The 13365-nt window shown below is 36.9% G+C and overlaps 1 protein-coding gene across 8 annotated transcripts in view; it reads left to right on the plus strand.

The window, feature by feature from the left end:
* The window catches only part of utrn (utrophin), a 207941-nt gene that overhangs the window by 88189 nt on the left and 106387 nt on the right, over positions 1-13365 (plus strand). For 7 of the 8 annotated variants that reach the window (XM_038274309.1, XM_038274312.1, XM_038274311.1 and 4 more), the window contains one exon: positions 9053-9225. In XM_038274309.1, the coding sequence (XP_038130237.1) occupies positions 9053-9225 (173 nt within the window). Of the gene's footprint in view, positions 1-3970; positions 5122-9052; positions 9226-13365 lie in introns of those variants that run through there. The other variant, XM_038274316.1, reaches the window with a different exon arrangement.

Here is a 13365-nt window from a genome sequence, read left to right on the forward strand (position 1 = left end):
TACATTATTAAACAAGAGAAAATCTTATTTTAAATTTGCACCATATTTATTTAATTAAGGTTGTTTCTTTCTCTTACTATTAAGCGTTTGATTTCTTCTCAAACACGCCAAACAAGCAACTATTCCTCTAGAATTTAACCTCGGTATTTTATTTAGAATTTCTTTTTTTTTTTTGTACAATGTTGCTTCTCACTTTCTCCCTGGTCATTAAGTCAACTATTTTTCTCCAGATCTGCAAATTTTTTGCTTAAGGAGTTAAAAGTAGTGCCCTTGTAATGGTGTAATCCTCTTAGCTTAATAAAACTGCCCAGCATTAACCCTCAGATACCTTGCCCTGGGCTGCATGTATTAATTAGTTTGTGTACTGTATTTTAGTTCTTCTTTTTTAATCCTTGGAAAGGAAATTCTGAAGCATGTTTCATCATGTTTTTTTTCTTTCTGTCATTGCGTCTTCCTTTACTTTTTGATATAGTAGCGCTTGTCAAATGTGTCAATTCGGAACAGCTGGTTTTATGTCCTGCAGTAAAAAAAAATGTTTCAAACAGAATCGGTCGGCATACTTCAAAAAAACGTTATTAATGAGACTTGAGTGTGTAAACATTTTTAATTCGCTAAGCACACTTCAAAGTGTCCACCTTATGAATATGCAGAGTTATGTTCTGGTGTTTCTGTTCCATCTCTTCACAACCATCTGTCGAATGTCTTTGATGCACACAAAATGTTTCCTGCTCATCAAAATGCTGCAACAGGCCCCTGCTCAAGTTCATTCCTGCACACAGGTCTATTCTGTTAAAGAGATTTTGGTGCTTTTAGATTAGCACTTAAGGCAAGTTGTTTTATTTATTTATATATATATATATAATGACCTGTTTTGTATTAGATTTATTCCTTTTAACGTGTTAAAAGTCTCCCAAACTTTTATTATTATACTATGGCACTAGAATAAACAGCGATGACACTTTAGCATTTTTTCCAAACTAACAACATTGTCGTTATATGTAGCACCTTTTCAGACCCATATATCAACCTTTACTCTTTTTTTCCCCCCAAAACTAGAACAAAAATTAAAAAACTAAAAGCCTAGCAGGTGAAAAAAAAATCACAGCAAGCATGTATATGAAGGAAGCTGTTTTAAGGCCTATATCCTTTAAAAGCAACTTCTTAGAGCTTTTTGATATGTTAAAATGCAAATTCATTATCACTATCATGCTTTAAGTGGTAATTAACTTGATTCTTGCATCTCTGATTAATCCTAATTAGTTCTTTTTTTTTGAGTGAAGACCCTTCCTTTCCTGTGAAAACAAGTTGAGTTTCTATGTCAAAGTGCCCACTTAAGGAAGCGCCTAACATAACTGCTCTGTATCCACAGTGTAAACAAATGTGACGCAGTTGTGACAAAGTGGATCTTCTAGTAGCTTTTTTGTGTGTGCAAATGTTTAGGCAGTGTTGGGCAAGCTACTTGTCCAATGTAGTGAGCTAAGCTATCAGTTACTTAACAATAAATTAAGCTTCACTACACAAAAGCTACCACCTAAAGAATTATAGCAAGCTAAGTTACACTAATGTGTTAAAAGTAGCTTAACTACATCAGAAGCTACTTAATGTTGTACCAACCTAATATCAATTCAAAATGAGTCTGATACACTGGTTAAAATATTTATTAAAGATCAGCCAATGACATAACACAGTGTAAACATTGCTTTATGATCAGCATATTAAAATAAAAACTAAAGTAATTACTAGTAGACAAACTAGTAAACAATCTGCTGTTATTAGAACCAAATTAAAGGTACTGTGTAGTGTTCTACACATCGAGACATGGCTATGAGTTTGCATTCAATGGACATCTCTAGGGAAAACGAAACCCTACAAAAGACCTCAATTAAACAGTTGATTCAAGTAACAAACAAAACTGTTTACAAAAGAAGGTGAAAAAATAAAGAAGCTAATTAAGAGATACATATATATATATATATGTCTCACCATATAATTTAATTTCTACCTACATATTTATTCATTGTATTTTTGGAGGCAATAATTAAATGCTTATTTATTTATTTATTGAGCATTTATTTATTTATGTATTTATTTTATATACGGTAGAGCTGTTCCTCCATAAAAAATCTTATCTGTGCACAGCCTAAAAACAGATTTATGTAAACATCCTGTCAGGTAAACTAGGCCATGAAAATACAATATCGAAGTTTCACTACTGCTCTCTAATTAGAGTATCTTAGTGGCACATAGATATGGGAGAATTATCCTGCCATAATGCAAGAGCACATAACTTCAATTAGAGAAAAGAATTTCATCTTCTTGCTCTCAAAACTTATAATGCTCACACTCAAAACATGCGCTCTCTCTCAAATATTTTCTCTTCTCTCTCAAATCTTTGTTTCTTCTCTCAGATTTAATGCTTCTTGCACAGATATTTTCTCCTCTCGCTTGCTTCCTTCTCTTCGCGCACAAACCGCGCTCTGTTTGAGTCTCAGATACGCTCGCAAACCCGTAGGCTCTGCTTGCGGATTTGTTTTGCTCTCTCTCAGACTGCAGTTGGATCGTCGCCTAGCAACCTTTCCAGCCAATAGAACGACAGCCTCGGAAAGGGTGCGCTTGTTTAACCCTACTGAGTGTGCCTGTGCTACTACGCCACTTATAAGAGCGTCAGCTGAAACTGCTATTTACAGTAGTTTTGTGGCTGATTGTTGTTTAGAAATAGAAAGCCTGGTTTCATTACTTAGTTTTGCCCTGGATTTTGTAGCGTTTGTGGACGCTACGTCGCTACTTGATCAAAACAATAACGTCGCTACAGGAAAGTTACTTGATAAATAAAGCAGCGACGCTACGGTCAAGCTAATGGAAAATGTAGTTAAACTAATAGCTTCGCTACATGTAGCGGCGCTACTGCCCATCACTGTGTTTAGGTTCTGAAAATTGGCTTTTAGGTCTTAGACTTTGTTCAGCCTTCAGAAGTTATGTGATAGGGTGACATGATGAAATGGGAGGCAACAGACAAGGAGAGCATTATATACGACCTGTAAAAGGAAACTTCCGTTTTTACAGCATGCTCTATCTGTGAAAAGCAAGAGAGAGCAAAACTTGATGCAAATAATCTAAAATCTGCATCCGAGTACTGTTTCTTTGTTGTATTCTTTTTACTTCGTTTTAACCTCTTATAAAAGATGCAAGATTTGATGTTTGAAATTTCAACTTTCTTCTTGCTGAAATCTTGTTTTACATCCAATTCACCTCTGCTCCAAAAATAGTTGACATGACAGGAAGTTCAGAAATGTACCTGTTGAATAGTTTAATTTTAGTTAATTTGAATAGGAAGGCCAAAGCTTTACATGAAACACAGATTGTAAAATGGGCACATAGTTGTACCTCCTGCCTCTAATTTTCTATGTAAGCAGCTGTATTCTAAAACTCAAGGGCAAACAGCATCAGTTTTTCCTTTATTCCTTTTTCTTTCCCACATGTTGTCATTACGTCTCACTTCAGAAGGTAAAATATTTCAAATCATATTCCTCAGCCTTTCTTTTTCAAAACCTTTACCTTTCCCTCTTCAGAGTTTTCCCTTCTTTGCAGTCCTCTGCTTCACTCTTTGGCCATTTCGGGCTTTTCCCCCCACACTGAATGGTTTCTGATTATTTTACCTTGACTTGCTTTATTCTTTGAAATTCTTCCACTTAAGCCATGCTCTCTGCCCGTCTAGGCCTCAGGAAGTGGGTGTGAGCCGTGTGTTGAACTGGTTTAGGGGAGAGAGAGGGAGAGAGAGGAGGGGAAAGGGAGGATACTGATTAAAATAATAAACAGCTGTATGATAGACTGAGGCTATTGGCCAGCATGATCAAGAGCCACAGAGGGGTAGAGAGGATTTGGGATACCTACTTAAAAGTTTATGTGACTCTGAATAAGATGGATTCTGCGGAAGTTTCTTCATCCCAGATAAATGAAAGGATAACTTAACTGCTTCTATTTTTACTTTTTCACATTCATTGAGATAATAATCAGATCTTGGAGGCTAGAGGGTCTAAAAGTCCTTGTACTGGATTGGGACGGCGAGCCTTGAGGCAGCTCACTGCGAACATGTGTCTCCAACAAAAAGAAGGCATTCTTTGACTAAGTGGCCCAGTCATGGTAGTGATTAGGAGGGTGTGATGGAGCGAGACCAGACTGAAGCTGGAGACCTGACGGGCAGCTAGCGAGGGAGACGCTGAAGTAGCTGTTTGAGCATTCATTACCTGCAGTGAGGGGAGGGAAGTAGCAGACTCTGTTTCTTGGTACCGACAGCTCTCCCCGTGTAGTGCCAGGGGTTGCATAGCTGGCAGGAATACAGTGCTTTTATCATAGTAATTGAGAACAACTGCCTCGACCCTGGCTTGGATTGGACTGCAGGACATGGTGTAAATGCCTTCCTTCATGCCCAGAAGTAAAGAGAAGGCAGGGTAGCATCAGGGGTGGAAGGAGAATCGCCAAACCTGAAAAACTCGCAGGTTCTCAGCAGTCGGCTTGTTCCTCAAAGACAAGCTGTTATCTCCGCCCTGCAGACCACCACCCGAGATTGCTGGGATTTTCTCCTACACTTTCAGCACTTCATTCGTGGCCAGAGGAGTCAAGTGCCAGCCTCCAGCTGTAACTTTATTAAACCTCCAGTGGCAGAAGTCTTGAAGTCCAAACTCCAGCATGGCTGCAGGACAACTCTAACCCTCTCAACTGAGCTACATGCCCGCTAGAGGAGGATGCTGCTACGGCCATGGGGAGGGATTGGGCGAGCACATATACAGAGGTGCTGCCACATGTGTAAACTTCCTTTTTTTGGACTGCGACCGGAGTTGGACCCTTTTATGCCAAAACCTTTTATAAACGCAGAGTGGATTTTTAGTGAAATCCAAAGTAGTTCAGATCTGGGAATTACTGATGATCTCATTTCGGATCTTGGAGGATTATATTTTGGCAATAACCACTGGAGGACCAACCAAGCTCTCTTGGGTATTTAATCTATGACCACTTGGATTGAGAGGATGTAGAGGGTAACGGAAGTGGGAGGAGCCACAGAAAACTCTCAAGATGATTGGCTTAAACTTCAGTTTGCATGAACTGCTCAAAAACTTTGAACAGGTATAAATAAATATTTCCTTTTTTGTGCTTGGGCTTTTGCTAATGCAGAACTTAATATACATCACTATTAACAGTTTTCTTTATTTTTATCTCACAAAGTAATTTTAATAATGCTCCAGCTGTTATTACAGGACCTTTCTGGTGAAAGTTGGCCATTCTTTTCCAAAACTAAACCTGCTTTATTTTAGTGCTCATGAATTGCTTCTAAAAAACAGCTTCAATGAACTTTAATATGTATTTAAAAAAAGTGATACTTTTATGTTTTTGTGATTAAATCATCACAACTATGACCCCCTACATATATCTTTTGGTTCACTTTAAGTATTTAAGGTTTTATAAAAAAAAATAAAAATAAAAATCACACCCTAATTGTGTTAAACAATTAGCCATTTGATTCCTCATATCTGCAGATGTGCTTAAAATCTGGATTAGGTTATAATTATGAGATCTTGAAGGGTAGGAGAATGTCCAGCACCTCTATAAAATGTCCTCTTATAGGCATGCAAATCTATTAGCATTTTTCTTTTTTATTTTCTTTCTTTAGCAGAAAAAATTAGCTTTACAATGAGTGGTTTCAATGATTCCAGTAATAGGTTAGGTATTACTATGTAGGTACTGTTGGCATTTTAAAAGTAGCCACGTCAATAAGATCCACATTTAGATACCACATAAAAAAAGGTGTTGTTACAGCAGCAAATTTGAAATAATCACAGGAATCCTTGGAAAAACAGAAATGTTGTCTTCAGCCATCAAATGGACCAAGTTCTACTGTAGATGTAGCTCTATTTGAGCTTTACGGTGATAAGAAAGGTTTTGAAGATATTTGCATCCTCATTACAAGCAGAAGGGAACTATATGTGTAGTTCTCTGCATGCAGCAGCCTCGTAGATGCTGCAAAAAAACTTTTATCAGTATTGTCATTATTAGATTTCTTTTGAAATTTTAGCTTAGTCTCTGTTCATACATGGCAGCGGAGCCAATATATATAAATAAGCCTTTTATGGCTGTGGCAAATGAACAAGCTTGACACGTAGCTTCCTCCCAGGGGAAGCTTTGATTTAAAATACTAATTTTATAATGGCTTTAAACTACTGTTAGTTAAAAAGATTTAATTCAGAGCAAATTTTGGGTGTTAGTGGTAATTAATGTGACTTGGTGAAATTATTAAAACCTCCCCTTAACTGAAACTAGGATGAAATAATTTTATAATAACTTGGAACATAAAATGATAACTATCTATTTGAATACTTTCTATACTGCTTCTTTCTTTCCGTCCTGGAACAGTGCATTTTACCGAAACTAGTGTTATTGGTGCACTTTTAAAGTCAAAAACATTAGACATAATTAAATAACCAAACCAAGGACAGATTGACCTTCAAATTTTTCATTACATTTTTTTTTTAAATTGTAACTTGCATTTACAACCAGGAGCAAAAAAACAAAACAAACATACCAGATTAATATGACTACTGCCTCAAACCTGTAACACTTAAAGCAAGACATACACTTAGTTTTGTGTGTGTTGATCTTTAACTATTTAGATTTAAAAACCCAACATGTTAGTCAGTAGGTCATTGATGACGTTCATATGGTTCTAAACAGAGTCCAGTTTCTGACATAGATGTTTTTTTTTCTATGTATGTGTGTGAATAGAAAATGATTTGTCACTGTATTCCAAGTCCCTCAGGAAGCACATTGACACACATAAACCATGGGCTCATAGCAGTCATTCACCGGGAGAAATAAAATTTAAAGGCTGCTTTGTAAATTAATATGTTTGCCTCTGTATGCCCTCACAGTCTGCGTTCTGTCCTGGGTCTGAATCATCTGTGTGTTTGTGTGTGAATAGTCATATTTTTTATGTGGAAACTGAAGTGCAAAGGAAAAAGGAAAGGGAAGCACTTGGGTAATGACTTGAAACGTAGCCAGTTGGCTTAGTTTCAGGGTGTTTTTCTGCCTCTTACTTTAACTCTGTCCACCTAGCTTTCCATCTCTCTTTCTAAAGGCCTTTGTTTCTGCATCTTCACTCCGTCTCAGTTCTTTTTCTCTGACCTTTAAGAAGCATTCACGTTTATAGATTATTATCCTTGCAGATCACTGTAGTGGGATTTGCATGGCCTCAATTAGATGTCTATTGATAATCAGTTAATTAAGAGAATGCAGGACAGAGCTGGACTTTTGCTTTACTCCAGAAAATGTATTTTATGAATCCTTCCGTTATTCTTGTTTGATACCTCTAATGGATTTAATTTTTTACATTTTTAACCATGTTTTATGAGGAACTAAGGTTGAAACCTCAGATTTTACTGTAATGTAGGGCTGCAACTAATGATTAATTAGCTAATCAACAAATCTGTCGATTAGTTTTCGAATTGAAAGGTTAATAATTGGATAGCCAAAGGTTCCTTAAAAAATACCTATTAAAAATGAACCAGGTAAAACTAGAACTTTTCCACTTGACAAGTTCTCGGTTGAACATATTGACAGATGAAAATGTTTTTTATCCTAAATGCAAAATGAAAGATTTTTCTTTTTTTCCCCCAATTTTGGTATAATTGCTGCTCTAAGTGGGTTGCTCTATCAGCTAAAGGCATGTTTTAGAGTCTCAATATTCTATTTAATGATTACTCACTTACTCAATTAGTTGAGGATTATTTCAATAATCGATTATTCATGATTAACCTGATTAATTGTTTCAGCCCTACTGTAATGTTGTGAATATTTGACTGCTCTCTAGTAAAGTCTGGTAAATTTACTTCCTTGACTATTTGTATTTGTGTTTTTGTTTTTCAACCATGCTTTTAGACATTTAGTTATGGTGTAACAATTAGGGGGTGTAATGATGTGACTGCCATCAGCTTTGACTTCACTTCAGGGTGTGCCTCTGAGCCTTTATCTGAAATTACACAAAGTGATCAATCCCATTCACTTTATGCTATAATGAAATGGTTAGTAACAGCAATTGGTGAGGAAATGCAAACTTACACTGGCTGTTGATGTTAGGATTCAGGATAAAATGTTTCACTTGTTACTTTATTTGAAAATAAGTTTTTTATGTTAATCTTTCATAAGTGAAAGGTTATTGCTAATGAAGTATAAAGATCTGGTAAAGATGGCCAGATTTCCTCTGTGTCCATCATTATGTCATATTAAGTTCTGCAATGTACCAAGACTATATGTCTTACTTCTACTTTTTGTATCTATACTCATTTTCTACCAGTTGCAGATCTGCCTCAGTGGTTCCAGGCGATTTAAACTCCCATCCATACTGTATTTGGGGTCTTTATCTTTTCTTGAAATGAGCTGAGCAGAATGGAGTCCCAGCTGAGAGGGCCAGGAGAGAAAAAAGAAAATGGAACAGTTTTACACATCTAAAAATAAAACGTTTGACAGAATCCTCTGCTTTCGTCAGCTTCCCTTGTGGGTCTATATTCTCACACAAACACTCTGCGTACTGGTTGTGTTAAAGGCCTGCTGTGTTCAGCTAACTGTTCATGGTGATTGTCTGTTGCAGATGCACAGGATCTAACATGACAATTTGACCTGTAGCCACTCTCTAAATGAGCAATAGAGCACTTGTTTGCAAAACTGTTTTCACCTTTATGAAACCATAAAAATAAAATATGCGGCATCTGGTTTGAGTGGAACCTCCAATTTAATAAAAAGTGTAAAAGCTAAACCCCTTTAAGTCGTAATCCCATGTGGAGTACCCATGAAAATTGAAACTTTCTCCCTTGTGAATATGTGTGCAGTGTCTCATAAAATTACTCCATACTTATCAGTTCATGATAATCCGCTTCTATTAGCTTTAACTGTAAGGAAAGTACACTCCCGCCAATCTGGGCTAAACTAAGGTGGCACATTTGCATGCGTAATAGTCCTTGTTTTTTTTTTTAAATTGAGAAAATCCTTTATTTTCTGTATTTTGTAGGACATCCAGGCAGAGATTGACGCCCACAATGACATCTACAAGAGTGTCGACGGGAACAAATCCAAGATGGTTAAAGCTCTGGGCAACTCGGATGAAGCCGTGTTCCTCCAACATAGACTGGATGACATGAACCAACGCTGGAGTGACCTCAAGGCCAAATCTGCCAACATCCGGTAATTAGAACCGTGTCCAGACATCATTAAGATAATAGAAGAACATGCAAAGTCCTCACTGAGAGGCCTGTGCAGCAAGAAGCCTTTAGCAGGCTCCACAGAGGCAAAAACATGGAGCTATCTGACTGGGATTCATTGTTCAGCAGAAATTTAAATCTTGCCAACAACAAAATTAGGTAAAATGTGAGTTATGTAACCAAATAAGGCAGAAAGCACATGGAGTATGCTGACAGCCAAATAGTTTCCCTCAAAGAATTTCTCTGATATGTTGTGTGATGTTTTGCTTGGTAACCACTGAGCAAATATACTGGTAAACAGGGTTAGTTAACAATAGAAGTCTTTCAAATGTGCCTGTTAAACAGAAAAAGGACAAATCAAGTAGTTAAAAGTTGTTACCAGTTTTGAAGCCTTTTAGTTTATGTTGTTAATAGCATTTAATTTGAATCCAAATTCAGATTTCTACTGACTGGTGATTGATCAAGCCAAGAAAGTTGTGATCTGCCCTGACTTAAACAAAACAAATATATAAATAAGAGAGATTATGTAACATATAGAAAAAAAGATATCCAAGTATGCATTCAAAGAATGTTTTATGTGTAGTATTACTCCCAAAAACTCCCACAAAGCTGTTATTTCTATTAAATGTCAGAGTGCAGTTTTTATTTTATTTCTTTCTTCTTCATTGTTACACTGTTCCAGTTCATGGTATATTCTGCTGTCGCAGGCGAATCACAGGGGTTGCAGAAAAATCTTGGAGGAATCTTTGGTCATGGCCTTAAGTCGCACTTTGAGACAGGTTGATCATCTGACAGTGTAATGTGTCGCCTGGAACAGTCTTACAGCTGCTACTGTAAGGAATGCAGCTACAGCCGGAGATGCATCATATAAACATCTGATAGAGAAGATGAATGCAATGCAATCCATTTCCAGGACTTTGTATGATCTCCAGGGGAGAAGCATGTGCAAAAAAAAAAAAGCAGCTAGAATATAATTTCGCATATGAATGGGAAATTGTTGCGTTAACCGTTTTGGAAGCAAAAGGCCAGTAACTGTAATGTTATCACATTGGCTGTGTTGAACTGTTTTTTAACATGAAAGGTGAATATTGGGGGTATATTTTGTTATAAATACAAAGAAATCTGAGGGCAGGTGTAAATATATCCACTTTGAGAATCATCAGAACCATAAAACCTAAAGAACCTGTAAAATAGAGAGTTTTAGCTTGACTAGCAGGAGAAACTCTATAAGCTGCAAACGGTGCTGCCCCATAAATAAAAAGTTCGTCTTTAAACATTTTTCTGCTACTTTGGTAGCTTACACCAAGACTTATAAATAATATAGGTTCATACTTATTTATTCTCCCAATTTGATTTTTTCTTTATGCACCTGAATCGGACTTTGATGCACTAAATAAGGGCATTTTGCTGATTTTTCTTTTTTGTTCTCAAAAATCGTTTTCTAAAAAGATGCATGAAATAATTTCGATATTTGGGATACATGGATGCATGACTGATTAAAGCAACATTGTATAACTGTAGACCCAAGTCTACTAGCTTCAATTTGGATATATTAACAGATTTTTCAGTTAGAGAATCTGGTTGGCATCAATGCCTTATCTTGGCTGCCTTTCTCAAAGATCTAACTATGTAACTTCAGATGGATTTGTCCGGATGGATCATGTGACCTAGAGAGAGTCTGAGCTTCCCTTAAACACAACAGCTAATAACAGTTTAGCAACAAAACAAATATGACACTACCCTGATCAGACATTCTCTGGTTCTCTGATGTAGGATCTAATCTAGAGGGGTGAATGTGGTTTTATCTTTTCAAGTACCTTAATGACTTCTCAGTTTGCTGCACCAAAGAGGCCTCCTATCAGATTCCAAAACACAGAGACAGTTTCCTTTGGTGAAAGTTACCAGTTGTAAAAATTACAGTGTTGCTTTAATTTGTTAAAATATTTTGTTAAAGCAGGATTGTTTGTAAAAGAAACCTGATTTATATGTTGAGAAAGATATAAGAGATCTGTTCTGAGAAGCTTATTTCCTTTGGTTTATTTTAATGAATCTGCTGTTTCTAATTTGAAAAGTGCTCCAGCGCACTGTGGGGCCATTTCTTGTGCTGCCCTTTCTGTTTACTGTGATTACATTACATGCAAACTAGAGACTGAAATTTTTTCGGGAATCCCACGGGTCACGGGATTCCCGTGGTATTCCCGTGGGATGGGAGTCAGTATTAGTATTAGTAACGGGATTGGGACGGTACAGGATTAAACATTAACGGGAGCAGACGGGAGCGGGAGCAAACCAATAGTAACTTCCGCTCTGAGTTTTTCACCCGCGCTCAAAAACAACAAGAATGGGAGTGGTGCAGGAGCGGGAGTCATTCTGAATGGGAGCGGGATGGGAGTGGGAGTAATTTCACCAGGAGTGGGACGGGACAGGATTTAGATTTCTACTCTGGCCCGGGATCGGGACGGGACACAATTTTTTTCTGTGGGAGTGGGACGGGACAGGAGTGAAAATCCACTCCCGTGTCAGTCTCTAATGCAAACCACAATGAGGTGCTGCTAACGAGTAACTGCACTCATCTCTATTCACACTTGGCTGCTAGTTGGGAGGGCTTTGACCAGGCAAAGCTCATTAACACTAATATATAATGTTTATTTTTAGGAGTTTGGTTCCTTGTTGTCTAGCATCCAAAGTTATTTAACAAAAAAAAAAAGAAAAAAGTCCTGATGAGGCTATTCTTATCCTAAGCTTTTATAGAATATGACAGAAGCATCATTAGCCATTTCCTGCAAAAGATTATTCTGCAGAGATAAACTTTTATTCCTCATTGTGATTTGTTGCAGCACAAAAAACACAATCCATTGGATTTAGAGCACTTAGTCTTTTTTATGCATTTGCACATGCACCGCTGTACTAAATGAATCATACTCCTTAACTATAAACCTCATTATATGTTACAGAGATGCTATGTCATAGTACATCACAAAGTAGTGCATAGTTGTCCGGTTAATAAATTCTTCCTCCTATGGCTCTTCTACTATTACCTTAAAGGAATAGTACACCCAAAACATGATTAGCCTTCATTTTCTACTCACCCCCATGCTGAACAAAACTCTGGAGTACTTTTTTGATATCTCAAATGCATCTGGAGATCTGGGAGGCTTCTTGCTGTCTGCTGACATTCAAATAATGGAGGTCTATGGTGCCCAAGGCAGAAAGGTCCATAAAAGTCCACAAAAACGTGTCAATATTCCTCCATACTGCTCGTCCAATGTATTCCAAGTGTCCTGAGTGGGTAGCATCCAGAATTTACTCGAAACAAAGTCATTTAGAATGTTTTTAGAGCATAAACAGTGGTGTATAGGATGTTAGAGAACTAATGTTTTCTAACATTTACAGACAATCTGCCTTTATTCTGAGATTAAATTACGGCAGGTTTCTATTTACTGAATGGATAATTTCTCAAGGCAGTTATTGACGTTACATTTCGTTTAGGGACGGAGGAGAAGGTTGGTTTTCCAGGTTTTTATTTATTACAGAGTTGAAAACGATGTATAATTTACTCTCTCTTTACAACTGTGTGTTGTTTTGTTTTTGGTCCAAAATGCATTGAATTTTACTTTTTTAGCATGACTGAACATGGAAATTGTTGAGCAGTTTTTGTAAGTCATTGTATATAAACTGAATAGATTGCTTTGTGTTGTTGTTGTGACTGCCCACATCAGTGAGGCTCAAGGATGGATGAAATATCAACAAAACAAATCATGGTTTCTCTAAGATTCAAAAGCAGAGTTTCAACAAAACATTCAAGACACTTAGAAAGCACAAAACCTGAATGAAGGACGCCACTCTTTATTTTATGTGTAGTAAAAGCAACCTTGAGTGTTTGTATGTTTATACAATCCTCAAACCTTTCAGCTTTATGGAAAAAAAAAAGCAAAATAATTTTTATTTTTACAAAACTGCAGGCTATTGTTATATTTGCCTGCTTTGGAATGAAAAAACAAAACAAAACACTGTGATGCATTGAACATCTGAGAACAGAAATACAGTGCCAGTCATAGACCTGGCATATATAAAGATCATTAATGTGCACAAGTGCTGATGGTGAATAAAGTAAGGGTAAAAG

This window comes from Cyprinodon tularosa, unplaced genomic scaffold, assembly GCF_016077235.1.
Source record: "Cyprinodon tularosa strain WSP-4 unplaced genomic scaffold, ASM1607723v1 ctg907, whole genome shotgun sequence".
In the NCBI taxonomy this organism is placed as follows: domain Eukaryota; kingdom Metazoa; phylum Chordata; class Actinopteri; order Cyprinodontiformes; family Cyprinodontidae; genus Cyprinodon; species Cyprinodon tularosa.